At 43.4% G+C, this 18268-nt stretch overlaps 1 protein-coding gene across 3 annotated transcripts in view; it reads right to left on the reverse strand.

Annotated features, from left to right (window-relative positions):
• Positions 1-9669: 9669 nt before the first annotated feature.
• The window catches only part of LOC143217491 (uncharacterized), a 42555-nt gene continuing 33956 nt past the window's right edge, over positions 9670-18268 (reverse strand). For all 3 annotated transcript variants that reach the window (XM_076441847.1, XM_076441848.1, XM_076441850.1), the window contains one exon: positions 9670-15058. In XM_076441847.1, coding sequence (XP_076297962.1) covers positions 14897-15058 — 162 coding nt within the window. In that variant the 3' untranslated portion in view covers positions 9670-14896. The remainder of the gene's footprint in view (positions 15059-18268) is intronic.

Here is an 18268-nt window from a genome sequence, read left to right on the forward strand (position 1 = left end):
GCGGACCCAGGAGCAGCTGACCTTTTTAAACAAGGGAGGCTGACGAACAGCGCTGAACTCGTCCTCCATAGGGCCAAGGTAGACGACTTCGGATCGTTTAAACTGATCCAGCTGCCGGTCAAACAGACGTCGTTCCATGAGGCTACCCTAGACGACGTCCACGAATGTCTCCGTTCCCTATACAATGTGGTCACCGAGCTACAACTCCCCACATTCTCATTCTCCAGATCCACCCTCGACAACATCCCATGGCACCATATCCAGGCGTCCATCATCGAAACCTTCTCCCAAGTTCCCCTACGAATTTTTCTCTGTTCCCACGACGTACAAATCCCCGCGGAAGATAGGCGGCAAGATATCCTCACGGATAATCACGCCTCCGCCTACGGCGGCCACAAAGGAATCACGAAGACGTACAAGAGGATCAGAGAGAAGTACTACTGGCAGACCCTGAAGGCTGACGTCGCCACTTTCGTCAACAATTGCCCCAGCTGCCAGCTGCACAAGCTCACAAGGGTGAAACCCCGTCTTCCGATGACTCTGACGGACACGCCAGGAGGGGCGTTCGACAAGGTGTCATTGGACGTTGTAGGCCCGCTCTCACCGACACCCGAAGGCCACCAGTACATCCTCACGATGCAGGACCTACTGACAAAGTACTCCTTGGCGATCCCACTAAAGGGCATCGGCGCCGTCGAAACCGCCGACGCCTTCGTTGAACATCTCATCTGCAGATTCGGGGCACCAAAGGCAATCCTGACGGACCAAGGGAGGAATTTCATCAGCTCCCTGATGAAAGCCGTAGCCAAAAGATTCAAAATCGCACGAGTCCAAACGACTGCGTACCACCCTCAAAGCAATGGATCGATAGAGAGATCGCACCACGTCCTGACGGAGTATCTCAAGCAATTCGTCACACACGGCAACTGGAATACATGGCTCAATTTAGCCATGTTCAGCTACAATACGAGCGTACACGAGGGTACAAAATTCACCCCCCACGAGCTGGTGTTTGGATCGCTGGCGCGTGTCCCGGTTTCCGACTCGGCAGCTCCGCACCTGGAGAACGAGTCATATGACGACTATTACCGGGGGCTGCAGAGGAAGATTACGGAAACCCTGAACCAAGCAAGAGCAAATCTCGTCGCGGCCAAGGAGAGGTCCAAGCAGTACTACGACAGACAAGTGCGTCTGCAAGCAATCGCCGTAGGCGACAAAGTTTACCTCTTGAACGAACCAAGGAAAGGTAAATTCGATGCGCAATACACTGGTTCCTACGAGGTCGCCGAAATCCTGCCAAACAATAACATCAAGATCAACACCAGAAGAGGCTTCAAAATCGTTCACGCCGACAAACTGAAGAAGGCAAAAACCCCCCCACCTTCCCGTGTATTATCCCCCCCCCGATCGGCCGTCGTCTCGCGCTGCACGACGACACCCTGACATACGACGAGGATCCGTCACCCAGCCACCATGTGCCTCTTCGCCAAACCGCGCGCCACTGCCAGAGAGAAGGCAGCCAGGTTCAGCTCTCCCTTTGACTGGCACCAGTGCTACCAGGGAACTGCCTACTCCGACACCAAAGGCCGAGACATCTGCCAGCGTTGCAACCAGCACGTGCAAGGGACCGGAGAGGCGTTCCACGTCCACTCCATCCAGTGGATCAGGTGGATGAGGAACACCTGTGCGAACTGCAAAGGGCCTCTGTTTCGCACGCAACCCCCGTTGGACTGCAACGAATGCGGGACGCGGCTCAGCATCATCATGGCCAAAACCATATTCAGGAGCAGCCCACATGTGGAGGAACTCCGGCGATATCAGCTCCCGCTGAGAGCTAACAATCCAGCGCCCTAATGCCACTTCGTCGTCTGGTAGGGCATCGCGCCCGAAGAGCCCCCCCCGGAAAATCGCCATCCCGGGGAGGAAGGTGTGACGTCGTCCGACGTTGGATTTGGAGTTTCCTCAGCAGACCCCACACCCCCCATATCCAACACGTCGTCAGCAGCATCCGCGTTCCATTGCGTTGCCGCCGGAAAAGTTCGCGCCCCAAGGGGTAAGGTGTAACGTCGTACCGACGTGTTGCGTCGGTTTTGTTCGTATGAGCAAATTCTCGCTGTACATACATATATATATATATGGTATACGTATACTTCCTTCGTAAAATCCAAACCGAAATCGCGTTTAAATCCGTACACAGCGATATGTATATATATATATCTTACGCGTATTTATATATATATACATACCCCCGTGAGAGTGAACATAGGGAATCGGGAAAGAAGCGATAGTCACCGGTACAAGCGGACGCCAGCATGGCAACCGTGAGTACAGGTGTACGTACATCTAAACCGTCGTTTCGTTCGAACTGCGAAAAGTATACATTGACGACAACATATTCGTCCGTGCCTGGTACGATTTAGACAAAAGGACTTCGCGGTTCACCGAATCCCTATGGTCCGCGCTCTTATTATAAATAAGACGAAATCGCGCGAATCGCTCTCGTCCAGTTTCGGAATTCTACGAATTCAGTTCTCTCGCGTCTTCAATCGAATTCAGTTCGACTCAGTCTTTTCTCGCGTTTTCGGACTCTATTTCAGATCGTTCACGATATTCAGGTCGTATTGCTCCTTACCATTTACACTATTTCTTTATATATCATTTGGTTCTAAATTGTTATTCGAGTCTGCTCGTAGATTATTATTACGTATTTACAGATATTATTCTGGTTTATTGGTTGTACGAGGTTACTCGTAAACCGTCACCGTTATTTTGTTGTACGAGCTTACTCGCATTATCATTTCAAATTTGTAATTACTATTTTCGTGCTATCTTGTTTATGCGATCTTGCTCGCTTTATTATTCACATTTCAATTGTTAATTTTGTGTTATTTGGCTTATACGAGCTTGCTCGCATTACTATTCGTATTGCAATTGCTATTTTTGTTAATTTGGCGCTATTTTTGTTTGAACGAGCTTGCTCGCATTACTATTCGTATTGCAATTGCTATTTTTGTTAATTTGGCGCTATTTTTGTTTGAACGAGCTTGCTCGCATTACTATTCGTATTGCAATTGCTGTTTTTGTTAATTTGGCGCTATTTTGTTTGAACGAGCTTGCTCGCATTACTATTCGTATTGATAACTATTATCTAGTGCTATTTTGTTGTACGAGCTTGCTCGCATTATAATTAAGGCTGATAATTCTTATTTTTGTGCCATTTTGCTTTGTATGAGCTCGCTCGTAACCTGTTTGTTACTATTCTGTGCTATATATCTCGTTCGAGCTCGCTAGCGAACCGACATTGTATTTGGTTCACGAGTTCTGCTCGCAAGTCTTATTCTTGTACATATTCTGATTCATTATATTCTGTCTGTTTAAACCATCTATTTCGCAGCTTATTCAGCAATACCTCGCCCTCGCTATCTCCCATGCCCCGTCGCGCCGGTAGGAGCTACCAAATCGGTAAATTGGTGCGACAGCTACGCGCCGAAGCAGTGCTGCCAGATGGTTGTGAGATCGCAACCAGGTACTCTCCTACTTTTCCCCTTCCACTATCCTATTCCATCGCTTTAGGATTGAGTGGGGCAAATGGGAGACACGTTGCGCGTGCGCGATGGGGACGCAACGATGACAGATGAGATGACATGACATTTCGCAGGTTTTAGGTTATTGCCGCGTATCGTATCGTACTCGTGTACATATACGTACTTAATGAAATAAATCATATGGTTCGTTCTAAATAGACATTCTTTATTATAAATAAAATTAATTGTAACATGTGAGAGTTTCAGTCGTGAAGCGAAGTATGAATGCTTTCTTTTATATGTACAATTGAAAAAATTTTGGAATCTGTATGTATGTAGTACTGAGTTACATTCCAGTAAAATCAATAAATCATAATATATTTTAACACTGTTAACCCTCATACGCTTCTCAAAAATAGTTGCATAAAAGAGACTGGGATAATAAATTCACTCATTTTTCTTCTACACGATAAATTGACAAATTATGTTTTATTTGTAACGTTATATTTTAAAGAAATACAATAATTACATAGTATGTGAAATAAGTAAATGGGTGAATTTTACGCGGCAATAACCTAAAACCTGCGAAATGTCATGCCATTGTTGCGTCTCCATCGCGCACGCGCAACATCTCCCATTTGCCTCACTCAATCCCTGTCGCACACGCGCAACGTGTCACATATTACTCTGGTCATCAGAGAGGGGGTACCTCATATCGGCGTGATTCCCCTCATCTGGCAGCACTGCGCCGAAGGGAAAGCTACCGTTTACAATCCGTACTTGGGAATCGCTAAACAGCCCAGGATCATCCGCGACGTCCCCCTTGCTCGTCGAGTAAAAATAGTGGACCGTCGAGAGATCGCGATACCTCCGCGACGCGAAGAAGGAACCGCTGACCGCGCTGAAACGCCTCCGCGCCGCGAAGAAACGACCGTCGGACGGCCAGATTCCGCGCCTCCTCCCCCGTGGAGGTTGATACCGATCCGATTCCTCCCGAGTCTCCCTCCACTGGAGGAAATCAGTATCGAGGACCCGCGTTACGAACGTTACGTCGTCCGCAGAATACTCACCCTAAGGTGGTATTACTAAAGTTTCGTCGATCAGTGACCGAGTGGAGTGATCGCGAGTGTGTGCGTGTGTGTGTGCGCGTCTCCGGGTTGTTCAATCCCGATCGGTCCGTCGATCGATTCCTCACATCCCTCACATTCCTCACATTCGTTCCTATAACCCCTAAAATTGGTGTATCTATCGTGTACGTCTGAGCCCAGAGGGTGCTCGGTACCGAGAGAACACTAATTTCCCTTCGGTCGAGAATCCTGTCACGAATCGAACAACCCACGCGCTCAGACGAGTCACACACAACACGCCCACATAGTGACACTCTGATCGCAGGGAGCTGTCACCGTCATCGCGCAGTTCGTCGCTCCGTCGCGACATCCCCGCCGGACGACGTCCATTCATTTCCCTCTTCGCCCCTTTTCAACAACGACGAACGCCGGTATCGGGTCCCTGATCAGACGTGGACGTTACGCGCCACGTGGATCTAAGATCGTCTTAAATAAATTGGTCGGTTACATCCCCGCCCCGTCTGGGCGTCGTTTCGTCGGATCATATCCGACCCGGGACGTAACAGTGTTTTATATATGAGAATACAATATGCCTTCAAAGTAGTGGGTTCCGAAGTCATTTCAACGAAAAAATGATTCCATAAGTTGTGTTCACAAAAAATTCAATTTGTTGCAAAATCCTAAGGTCGTAGACAAATTTTGGGACCAAATTTGAAATCAGCGTGAAAAAATCTACTGGAAATGATATATAGCATGTTAAGAAAAAATTTTTTCCGCGCGTGGTATTGGAAAAACCATAATTTTCTTGAAATTGTGCAACTTTAACGAATTTTCTCAAGGTTAAAAAACGTTAGTACCACAATTTCCATAATTATCCCATATTCTGCAAAGTTTCAGCTTTCATTTTAAAAAAATTTCACAGTTCTACCTCATTGCTATCAAAAGTTCTTAGATTTTGACACAAAATTCATCGGTTTGTCCCACTGTGAGGCGCAATCGCGCATTCTCTTGCGCGTCATCGTTTTTGTGAGACAGTATACACATCTGCAGCTATCTGCTGTTGAAACCTTTTTAGTGTTCTTGTACACATGTCTACCTACAATAACGTGTATAAATTTTAATGCACCAATCGTCATTGTTCGGTTTATAACTCTATTTGAGTAGAAAAAAACTTGAAAATTACTCTTTGTTTCATCAATGTTTATAGGTGCTATATACAACAAAAGCAAATCAAATCCATGCTTATTATTTTCGTCTTGAAACACGCTTTCAGTTAAGTACATGCAAAAAATCCTTACTCATACGTGTATTAATTATAATGCTTCGTACAGAGTAGAACATTTCGACGAACCGCGCCGCGAACAGCGCCTTGAACCTTGCTGCGAACCGCGCATTTCGACGAACATTTCGACGAACGTCATTGGGCTGCGCGATGATGCTGCTACTGTCAAGAGACATACATTTTATTCAATATCGAGAGAAATAGAGTTCTTATAGAAAAAGTTTGAGGCAACCCCGCTAAAAACCCGGGAATTCCCGAATCCCGATGCCGGGAACGAGATGGGAAGCCTCGTATCATGTCGGAACGGGATCCCAAAAATCCTGAGTTTTTTCAGAGAATATTCGGGATTCCCGGTGGTGTTCGGGTTTCCCGTGAATTTTTTCGGGATTTCTGCAGGGGTGATTACCGAAAATGTTCAGAATTCACGTAAAATATCAGGGAAAAAAATGCAATGTTTTCATAGCAAGGGCATCTTTAATAATTTGAGACAAATTATAATTTAATTTAATTTACTACAATATATAATTTAAATCACCGATGTCTTTGTTTATAAAAATTTATGTATATTTCTTGACATTTATAAATTATATTATGAATATTTAGGATATGCTATCTGTCCTGCAAACAGATTTGTAAGTGCCAGCCCGTTCGCGTTCGTGCGCGCAAAAATGCGCGCGGCTGCGTTCATGGCACCGTTCGTCGAAATGTTCGTCGAAATGTTCGCCGAAATGTCATTGTAACGTCGTACCGACGTGTTGCGTCGGCTTTGTTCGAACGAGCAAATTCTCGCCGTATATACATATATATATAGCCTTTTCAAACATCCAAACCGAAATCGCGTTCAAATTCTACACATTGGTATATACAGGGTGTCATAAAACTCGTGAAAATCCCGAAAGGGGGTGGTTCCTGAGACCATTCTAAGAGACATTTTCCTTTGCACCAATGTCAACTGCGGCTTTGTTTAGGAGTTATTAACGAAAAACACGGACCAATCAGAGCGCGCCCTGGTCCGGCGCACCACGCCGCGCCGGCAAGCGAGTGTCGGTGGTACGCCGCGACATCGCAACGAACAAGAGTTTCTCGATAATGTGAACCCTCTCCGGTTTCGATGAGCTTTGGATATGTTGTCAAGACCATGATTCTGAACAACATTTCTCTTTAGACTTTTTGGCGATCGGCTTTAGTTTACGAGATAATCGTAAAAAAGAGAAGAAGCAGAAACTGATTGAATTAAAAACTCACGTATTCAGCCGTAAATCCATTTGCTGCTTCGAAATGTGTGTCACTGGGTCACTCGGTGACGAACTGCACAGATGTCTTCAGGTATACGGCAGTACCGAAAGTCAAGGGACGTACGGCCAGGTCGACGAACTGCACAGCCGGTGGTAGAAGGCCTAAGGGATGCGCGGTCAAGTCGACGATCCAGAATTTCACTTTCACTTTCGAATCGATAAATAATTCGTATGTTTATTTCAAACAGATGCCTTGAAATTTTTCCACACTCACAATCACTGTTCACATTTGTGGACCGTCGGCTTGACCGCGCATCCCTTAGGCCTTCTACCACCGGCTGTGCAGTTCGTCGACCTGGCCGTACGTCCCTTAGCTTTCGGTACTGTCGTATACCTGAAGACATCTGTACAGTTCGTCACCGAGTGACCCAGTGACACACATTTCGAAGCAGCAAATGGATTTACGGCTGAATAAATGAGTTTTCAATACAATCAGTTTCTGCTTCTTCTCTCGTTCGGGTAACGTTGCCGTAAGTCGGGTAAAAAGATCCACCCATATGAATTGACAAGTAAAGTTCTTCCGCGACCGACAAAAAGTCTAAAGGAAATGTTGTTCAGAATCATGGTCTTGACAACATATCCAAAGCTCATCCAAATCGGGTAAAAGATAGTACAATCGAGCGATTTACAATTAAAAGTTTTTACATTTATCGCGTAAACTAAAGCCGGCCGACAAAAACTGTAAAGGGAAATGTTGTTCAGAATGATGGTCTTGACAACATATCCAAAGCTCATCCAAATCGGGGAGGATTCACATAATCTCGAGAAACTCTTGTTCGTTACGGCATCGCGGCGTTACACCACGCTCGTCTCCCGGCGCGCCGGGCTGAACGTGCCATCGCGCGTCTAGGTCGCGCTCTGATTGGTCCGTGTTTTTCGTTAATAACTCCTAAACAAAGCCCCGGCTGACATTGGTCCAAATGAAAATGTTGCTTCAAATGACTTAAGGAACCTCCCATTTCCCGGAGTCGAAGGGGTCTTGGGACACCCTGTATATATTTTGGGTCGAGCTTGCTCGTGCCTTTCTCACGTTTCACACATATTACATTGTTATATATATTTTGTTCGAGTTCGCTCGTATTTTCTTACGTTCCACATATATTATTTCGTCATACGCATTTGTTCTTTGTACTGGCTTGCCAGTTCTGTCATATTGGCTCATATATTCTGGCAATTATACTTTCTTGTCTAACTCTATTCTTTTCTACTTCATTTAGCTGTCACCCTATTCCTCGACACTATTCATGCCTCGTCGCGCCGGTAGGAGTTACCAAATCGGGAAATTGGTGCGACAACTCCGAGCCAAAGGCGAGGGTACCGCCTATAATCCCTATCTGGGAATCGCCAAGCGACCCAGGGTCATCCGCGACACCGCCTTTTCGCGTAAAGTCACCATAGTGGACAATCGGAGCACCGGAGCATCCCCGCGACGCGAAGAAAGGAACGTGGAACGCGTCGAAACCCCTCCGCGACGCGAAGAAACGGCCATCGAACGGTCAGACTCCGCGCCTCCTGCTCCGTGGAGGTTGATACCGCTTCAGATCGTCCCGAGTCTTCCTCCATTGGAAAAGATTTGTATAGAGGACCCGCGGTAGAGAATCCTCACTCTACGGTGGTACTTCTAAAGTGTCGTTCCCAGTGACCGGTTAAAAGTGATCGCGAAGGTGTGTGTGCGTGTGGTGGTTCATCGGGTTGTTCGGCCCCGACCTATTCCTCAAATTCCTCAGGCTTCCTATATTCGTTCCTCTAATCCTAAAATTGGTGTTTCAATCGTGTACGTCTGAGCCCAGAGGGTGCTCGGTACCGGGAGAACACTAATTCCCTTCGATCAAATCTCCTGTCACGAAACGAGCAAACCCGCGCGTTCGAAAGGGTTGCACACACCCACATAGTGACACTTCGACCACTGGGAACCGCCACTATCACCGCGTCGTGTGTCATTCCTACGCGGTGTTCACGACGGACGACGTCCGTCTCGGTTCGCATTTATTCCCCTCTTCGCCTTTTCAACAACGACGAACACCGGTATCGGGTCCCTGATCAGACGTGGACGTTACGCGCCACGTGGATCTAAGATCGTCTAATAAATTGCTCGGTTACGTCCCCGCCCGGTCCGCTTCATTCCGTCTGATCATTTCCGACCCGGGACGTAACACATAAAATATACAAAAATTCAAGTCATTTAATCTCGAATCTGATGCTTCGTAGAGACCTGAATATTACATCTAAATAAAGTGCCAACATTTTCTGTATTTCTTTGTGTAGTATACACCGCTGCAGCTCCCATAGTTGTTCGCAAAAAAATCTGGAAATAACACAAATCCGTTCCGATCGCCATTCGTCGAAACGTTCGTCGAAATGTTTGTCGAAATGCGCGGTTTGCGACAAGGTTCGCAGCAAGGTTCAAGGCGCTGTTCGCGGCGCGGTTCGTCGAAATGTTCTAGTCTGTACGAAGCATAACGTATTAAATGAAACGATATTCTAAAAAATTCAGGAGAAGCTAAGCTTATGAATTTTTATTGAACTTCAGCATTTAATTGTGGGATATAGATATGGAATTTTGGAAAATGGAATGCAGAAAATAATGCCTCATTTATCTACTAACAAGTTAATAATACAATTTTACATTTTTCGTTTAGTCAGAAAAATGACTTTTGTCCGCGTTTTTCGCGTTTCAACCAACTGTGAACCGGTCACCACGCCGCACAGTGGTCTGAGAGCGGCAGAAAACGGCAAAAACCCTAGGAAAGCTTTATTTCGGGGAAAATCTCGACAAAAAATGTTTGTAACCGTTCTTGGTCACGAAAAATAATAAATACATTAAAAAATAAGTAATAAATTAATAATAAATAATAAATTTTACACTTAAATTGTGACTATAAAATAAATTTAAAATGAAATATAATTCAATTTAAATTAAAGATAATAAAAAATGATTCCTCTCCATATAAAATAACTACTTAATTTAAAAAACAATAATTTCATGTCTATTAAAATAAAATGAAATAATTTCATGGAAATTTATTATGTACAGTATACAGGTAAGGTTTATTTACATTTTGGTCACGAAAAATAGTAAATAAATTTAAAAATAATTAATAAAATAATAATAAATAATACATTTTACACTTGTTTTATTACATACAGTGGGTAACGGGTTCGCACAGGTTCTTTCAATAGTATGCATTGTGAGAATTGTTAACACGATTATTCAAATATTTCCGATGATCTGACAAAAAATTTTTCAAACGAAAGTTTATCAGTGTTCACTTTCCTACAAACTTCAATACAAAAAATTAAAGAAAAATCTCTTTTTCTATAAAAAATGAAGGTCATCTCAATTTTTTAAACATTAACATATATTTTTTACTTCATAATATTTTAACTGGTATCAAGACGAATCCAACGACCTATAATAATATAACATTAAACCTTCAAATAACGCTACAATAGTTTTGTCAACGTTCGGAACGTCAAGTGTTCCAGAAAGCGGAGCGTTCTTTGACGCGTTCTCACCGACATTTCATGAGATAAAACCCAAAGCCGCGGGTTACCGCAGATGAACTTTGCATTTATTGTTTACTTAGACATCTACAAACGTTATTTTTCCATTGGCACCTTGGCGCAGTTTGGCGCAAGAGAGATACCGTCTTTCAAACTTCATTAACGTTGCTCTTTTCCCCGTTTAATAGCATTATCTGCAAAACTCTCTCTACTCGAAAAAATTAAAAATAAACATTTTTCGCGATTTACTCCGGGTCTTCGTACTTGAAGAAAGTCAGAAAAGAAAACATTATTTACATTACTATTTTTACAGGCTTATACGGTTTCTTCAAACATGCGCTTGAATTTATGCTGAAAACTAGGTATGCTTAGCACGGCCAACTTTAAGACGTTCTACAACAAAGTGAATTTGGATTTTGAACTGATTCATCCTAGAAATGTTTGAATTTACTCTCCTACTAGTCAAAAATATAAAAAATTTGGTTTTTTAAGAAACTTGAAAATATGGGGTTTTTGTCGCTTTCAGACCACTGTGCGCCGCTATCATCTGCGCCTCCTTCCTCGCAGCTCTTATCACCGCTCCACTATATACAGTAGCACTTAATTATATTGGTTTGTTTTCGCCGTGCTGCTATTATCGATGCTCGCCGCTCTGCTATAACTGCACTCTAAGTAGCGCATTCTGCCGGCAGAATCCTGCCCGGTTTATTTAATTTGTGCACTTTTCGCGTCAATTCGCGTTACAGTTTGACCGTCCTGTTAAGCCAGGTACGGTGTTCGGTGGCAATGTATGTAAACATAAGATGTGAACACTATCTGGTAAAGTTAGTTTCATTTCGAATGTCGTTCGTATCGCACGTATTTAGTTGTGAAAATGCCACGTGGAGCTAAAAATACATCGTTTGATGTACGTCACCTTATTATTTACAATCGCGAGAAAGGGAAATCATATCGAGAAATCGGTATATTATTACAATTGAGTAAGAGTACTGTAGTACTGTAGCGGACATCAAACGAAGATATAATCGTGATGATAGAATTGAATCGATTACTCAGAATGGTCGCCCAAAACTACTTGACGTTCGTGCCAAACGTAATATGATTAGAAAAGTGAAAAATGATCCTAAATTGTTGTTGGGGTGTCGCACACTCCGAGTGTGCAGTACTGGTTAATTCCATCCACAGTGCAAAGTACTTTGTTTTTTAATCTCGTAAGGTTTCCACTCGGTAAGGTATACTGCAGGTGGCAATAATGACGGTAGAAGGTATTGTACCATTTGTCCGTTAGCTTAAGGCTTAAGCCCATAAATTTTATGACAGGCAAAGTCAGGCACTGGTTTATTCTAAAAAAATAAGGTTAGCGTAAAAATTTTTTTCTTTGATGAGTATGAATTACTTTATGACCACCGTCCGACGAAAACAAGAAGGAAAACACATGGCCAACACGTGCTGGATGGGAATTCGCCATACTAAATTATAATGTACCAACTCAGAAATCGTAACAATAGATTGCAACGTTGCCCGAAAAGGCGTGGTGCGTTGCCCGCTGATTTGTTTATGTTCCGAGCAGTCCAATACACTGCCCCGTACGAGCGATAGAGGATCAGCAGTGGGTTAAGATATTATACACCTGTGACACAGATTTAAAATAGTATCTGCCACAGTAAATATTCGTATATTAGATTTGATAAAGGTTCGTGATCATAGTGCAAAAGGAATTAGTCCCACATTTGCACAGATTGATGTGCAAAAAGATAACTAAATATACAGCGACAACCATTATAATATTCGCACGTCTCAAAAAAACGATAACTCTGTTACTATTGGACTATGCGATATGAACTTTTTTGGGAAGCTACAACAATTAGTATACTACAGGATGTGAAAAGAAATATTCACGGTTAACTTGTAACAGACCTGCACTAAGCAAGCCTGTTACGAACAGCTGATCCCCGGAATAACCCGAACTTCCCCGAAATCCACCGAACCACGCCGATACAAACAACACTCCGCCGAAACGCCCTGATCCAAGTGTCACACGTCCAAACGCCAAAACATACTCAAAAACCCATAGAAAAACAGTAGAACACACCTTACCGCACCACTACCCCGCGCCTCCAAACGATCCATCTTGGGGAACCCCAGGAACAGAACAAATCATCGCAGTCCTGCTTAGGAGACCTAAGCCTACACCGCGCACCAGGTACCCGATCCTCCGACGAAGACGTCGCAGCCAGCCCGCCGAACCACCGTTCCTTCAACGAGACGTTGAAACCAGCCAGCCGGAATCTCCAGCCGCCTTACACCGTTGACACCGCTCCTGTGACGAGACGTCACCTCCTGTACCGAGCCACCGTTGACACCGCTCCCGTGACGAGACGTCATCCTCTGCACCGAATCTTCACCGACACCGTTCCGGTGACGAGACGTCCCCTCCTGCATCGAACCTCCACCGACACCAATCCCGCGACGAGACGTCGTATCCTACACCGAAACACTTTCCTCAACTACCTCTCCACTAAGTAAGATACTGCGATCTCCGAATCGTCGTCATAGCATCTTCGAGGTAGCGAGCACTGAATTATTAAGGAAACGTCGTTTTGTTCATTTCACACCTTCACACCACGTCTTCCCGCTCCGACTCACCCTGCGTCACCAAGCGAACCCCGACACGGCGAGTTATTCACACACTGAGGAGACTCCGTTCCGAACAACTGATTCCGCCAGAAATCGGCCCCGTTACAAACTTCTCTCCGTTCCAAGTTTCAAGGAAAATTTCCCAAGGAAATGTTCATAAATGTCCTATGTTCATAAATACTTTGGCAGGTCAAAAGTAGGATACATATGATTCATATAGAACCACACAACGTTCTTTCCAAATTTTCAATATGGGTCCATCTAAAAAAGTTGCGAAACACAACTTTTAGTATGTCCTCTGCAATTCGAACCAATTGCAAATGATTGTTCCAACTTTTCAAACAACATCCAAGTCGCAAGGTCCAATATTAAACAAGCCATCGCACAATTGAGTGTTTGGCCCGAAAAGTCAGGAAAAAACTATTTCAGCGTTATTTATGGGCTCAAGGTCGTAATATAGTAGGTCGTTCAATTCGCTATCGTCAGCCTTAACATTATGAAATCGAAAACGCATTTCCACATTTCAAATATCAAAATGGTTGGAAAACCTGGAAAAAATTATTTTTATACACGTTAAATTATGGTGAAATGATGTATGATTTATTATTGTAATACTAAATATGTAGATCACGTAACTGTTCAATAAATACATATTATTACTTATTATTATTAGTAAATAATATTATTTTTATATATTTCTGCGCGTCCACCGTCAATGTTTTTCAGAACGGCAACGTACTGAACGAACCAGAACGTTCAGAACCTCTACCGGAGTTGTTTGACGAATTGTTTCACCGTCCAGTTAAATTCCTTAACAACGTATTCTTCACCTAATTAACACGACGAATTCTGAAAAGTTCTAGGTAATAGCTATTTAAATAAATGTTATATTCTGCCTTCGTGCCGTCCGGTTTCTAGCACAGTATTCTCGAGGAGAATACCTTCCGGTTTGCCGGTGGGCATTGGCATAGGCATCTCCTGAGGTGTAGAGGGGAGTAAAGGGTACTAGGAACCCCTGGGGTTAGGGTAGCAAGTGACACGATTTTCGGCACTTGGCCTTTGTTCGTGCATCTCGAACCCTTCTCGGGTTACCGTAAAACCGGAACGGTAAGCTATGAACACGCAAAACCGGGCCGGCTGCCGAGCCGGTGAACTATGAACCAACCCTTATGCGCGCGTAGATACCCGTCCAAAATCGAGCATTTTGCTTACTGCGTAGGAGACTAATTCATGTCTATGTATAGCTAGTAAATTTTCAATTTGTGACCAACGAGACAGTTTTTGGTGAATAGGTAATACCCACTTTAAATCATGAAATAATAATTCGTTACCTTCTTGAAAAACTTGTAATTTTATGTCGTCACTGATCACAATCCGTGTTTTAAATACCAAGAAATCAGAAGTATCACTGCATACAAAAATGGAAAACTAACTTTTTGAATTTGTTATTTCAATACTTGAACGGTTTGAAATTACAAGCTTTTCTTCATAATCGCTTTATGAAATTTAAGGAATCGCTAATTAAATCAGGATCAATAAATTCTCTAACTAAACTTTTATGGTTTTGAATAATTCTTTCTCTGCGCTCTACTGAACGGCCAGAGATGCTGCCATAGCCTTTAGGTCTTTCCTCGACACCTTGCCAGTAAAAGTATGAGGTAGTGTTGGTATAAACTGCACACCCGCGCGTAGTTTATAAGCATCCGGAAATTTATTCTCCACAAACGATATCAATTCCTCTGCGGTCACCTGAAAATTACAATAGGCTCTTATGTTCAACTTGTGAATTTCTTTTACGGTACCCTCAGAATTGTTCCAAATAATTGAAAAAAAGTCTGTGTAAAGTTTGTGCTCGGTCGGATAACGGGAACAAAGGTCGCATGTTGAATGTAAAATTTTGAGAAATTTAGGATATATACATATACTAAATATTAAAATAGAAATAATAAAACATAATTGTATAGGGTTAAAGCACGGTGCATTGTACAGGTGTGCCGACTTCCCTAAAAAAAACTGAGGCAAATGAGTCGTAATTCTCTGGCCGCCGCCAGACGGTTCATGGTCCCAGGTACTGTACATGTGCGAATGAGATTGCGCTGCTGAATACACACAATCACACTCATTCGCACACGTACGGTACCTGGAACCATGCGCCGTCTGGCGGCGGCCAGAGAATTACGACTCATCTGCCTCCAAATTTCAGCATTAAAGAGATGTTAAGTCGGCACACCTGTATAATGCACCGTGGGTTAAAGTACGAATGATGTGTGTGTATTATATATATGTACATGTGTGTATTATAACAAATAACCCTATGTATAGTTAAATTTATAAAATAGAGAATCGGAACAGAAGAATTCTAAAATTGTAATTGCCAACGAATTGTAGAAAGAAGATCAGATCGAAACGAGCTTTCGCGAGAAACACGTCTGTCAACGATTGGTTATCCGTTTGTCATGTTTTACAAATAAATACGGCTTATTCCTTACAATTATATTTGTGTTTTGAAACCGATGTGTACGCTTTCTTTAGATGTTCCCACAATGCTACCAAATACAAATTTTTCACTGTCATAATTATATGTAGTATAACTATAAGAATTCATCACAAAATATAGTGACTTTTGTAAGAAACGATAGAAAATGGAGACGATCCGAAGTGCCCATGAAGCGGGGATGGTCGAGTAATAGAAACTGAAGATACTAACCAGATGCAGTGTCTTCAAGTCTCAGGGGGATTGCGACGAGGGATAAGCACTTGAGGAGGCTGCTTAACCCAGGAAAAACTAATGAAAGCATCAACGATCCTGCAGGAGTGGGGATTGATGGGGAGGATCTATCCCGTGAGGACAAGAGTCAGCTCAGCATTCTTGTCGAATCGTTCAGATATTGTAACACGCAGAAGTTGTAAAGGTTGAGATAGCCTCATCGGAGTAAGAAACATTCGCCGAATCTATCATCCATCCATCTAGCTATAATCCAATGTATTTTTGCGGCCCAATTTTGTGAGGTCACGTAACTCCATTACCATTTTTAGTTCACCTATTTGCATGCAAATGAAGCGATTCAGCACGCGAAACAACGATTCAGAATAGAAATAGACTTATTTACTTATTTGCGGCATGAACCCAGTCAGCCAGGCCTGCCTCGAGTAGAAATCGAGCACAGCCTAGCGAGCAGATGGCGGGCATTATCCTGTCCGAACGACGCTCGAAGCATAGGATGTTCGGAATCTGCTTGATTCTGCCGGACACACCCTGTTAGCAAAAAGCGCTACCTCTGCTGACGCAGCTGCGTGGTATTCTCCTGGCAGTGTCTGCCCGGCAGAAGCTTCCGGGCAAATGGACGGCAGCTCGGTCCTGGATTCTGCCTCGCCGTAAGAGGGCAGCACGGTTATACAGGGCAGGTCGCACTAATATTAGTGCCACCGACGAGAAAGATAAGAACAAGCGTGGAACTGGGCCTCGAGGGACGAAGAACTCAGGAACAATACGAAAAGTGGAGGCCCTTAGTTCATCATAGGCCCGGGCATTAAAATGCTTGGCAGAGGAGCGCACAGTGGTCTGGAGACCCTGTTTTCGTGGCCAATATTATTTTAGCATTATTTCAAGAGTTAATATCATAGTATTGTAGGTCGTTGAATTTGTCTTGACGTCAGCTATATGATTATGCAATAAAAAATATATAGTGACTGTACAATGTGAAGGTAGTTCTGTCCGTTTACGTTGAGCGCTGGTTTTACAATGAATTCGTGGGAGCCGTTTGGGCATTATAATGAGGCTCCCCTTCTCTGGTACTTCTAATTGTAATTGCGATACCAACTCCGTCGCTTTTGCTTAGTGGTCTAGGGGATGACCTTATGCCTTCCCTCGCACTATGCGATTCATATTCTCAGATACCTAGCTCTGAGGTGCCTAGTGGTCTAGGGGATGACCTTATGCCTTCCCTCGCACTATGCGATTTATAATCTCAGGTAGCTAGGCCTGAGTTCTCTGGAGGCCTAGGGAGACCTTTTGTCTTCCCTTTCACGCGGGTAACCCAGCGATCATAACCACCACTCAGCCACCCACGCGCCTAGCCTAACATCGTTAAGAGTTGGCTCGTGTCATTATTTCGATAACAATAGCATTCTTTCTCGAACCAGCCCTGCCGTTTTACATATACAGGGTGCGCCATTTGTAGGTACCATATGTTAAATGCTTATAAAATAGTGAAAACGTAATTAAATCGAGTTCGGTGTGCGATATTTATTTACTTTGGTTTATACCAATACAAAAAATTCATTTTTTAAATACAACGTCGGGCAAGTAATCACCTTTATGAACGACGCAAAAAAATGCTCGTTTTTGGGCATTTCCCATAACTTTTTGCAACGTTTCGGGCATTATTTCCGTTATTTCCTTACGGATTGCATCTTTCAGCTCCTGGAGGGACCGCGGCGCGCCAACATAAACTTTTGACTTTAAATATCCCCACAGAAAAAAGTCTGGAGCAGTCTAGAGGCGTCAAATCCGGCGAACGTGGAGGCCAATTGTAATCGCCATTTTTCGAGATTAAGCGATTCGGGAACAATCTTCTGAGGAGAGTCATTGTGCTGGTGTTAAGTTATTCATGGTGAATAATGGTATGAAATGAGCTGTCAAATACGCTAGAATATTCTCCGGAATGTTTACGAATAGCAATTGTTTTAGCGTTTAACATATGGTACCTACAGACGGCGCACCCTGTATTTGATAGAAAATTACCATATCTCTATAGTATACAGCATTTCTTACAATGATCTCGCAAAACTCCAAATATCGCCACCTTCTCGCTACAATAGTGAACGCTCTTAATTCTATCCGCAACAGTGACGTCTAAAAAATAGGGGTGGCCTTGATATTTGAAGAAAAAAAATTTTTTTCGAAATTTTTTATATTGACGTTTATAGAAAACTGAATGCTGATTAACTTTTGTTGAA

The sequence above is a fragment of the Lasioglossum baleicum genome, chromosome 17, assembly GCF_051020765.1.
Source record: "Lasioglossum baleicum chromosome 17, iyLasBale1, whole genome shotgun sequence".
NCBI lineage: Eukaryota > Metazoa > Arthropoda > Insecta > Hymenoptera > Halictidae > Lasioglossum > Lasioglossum baleicum.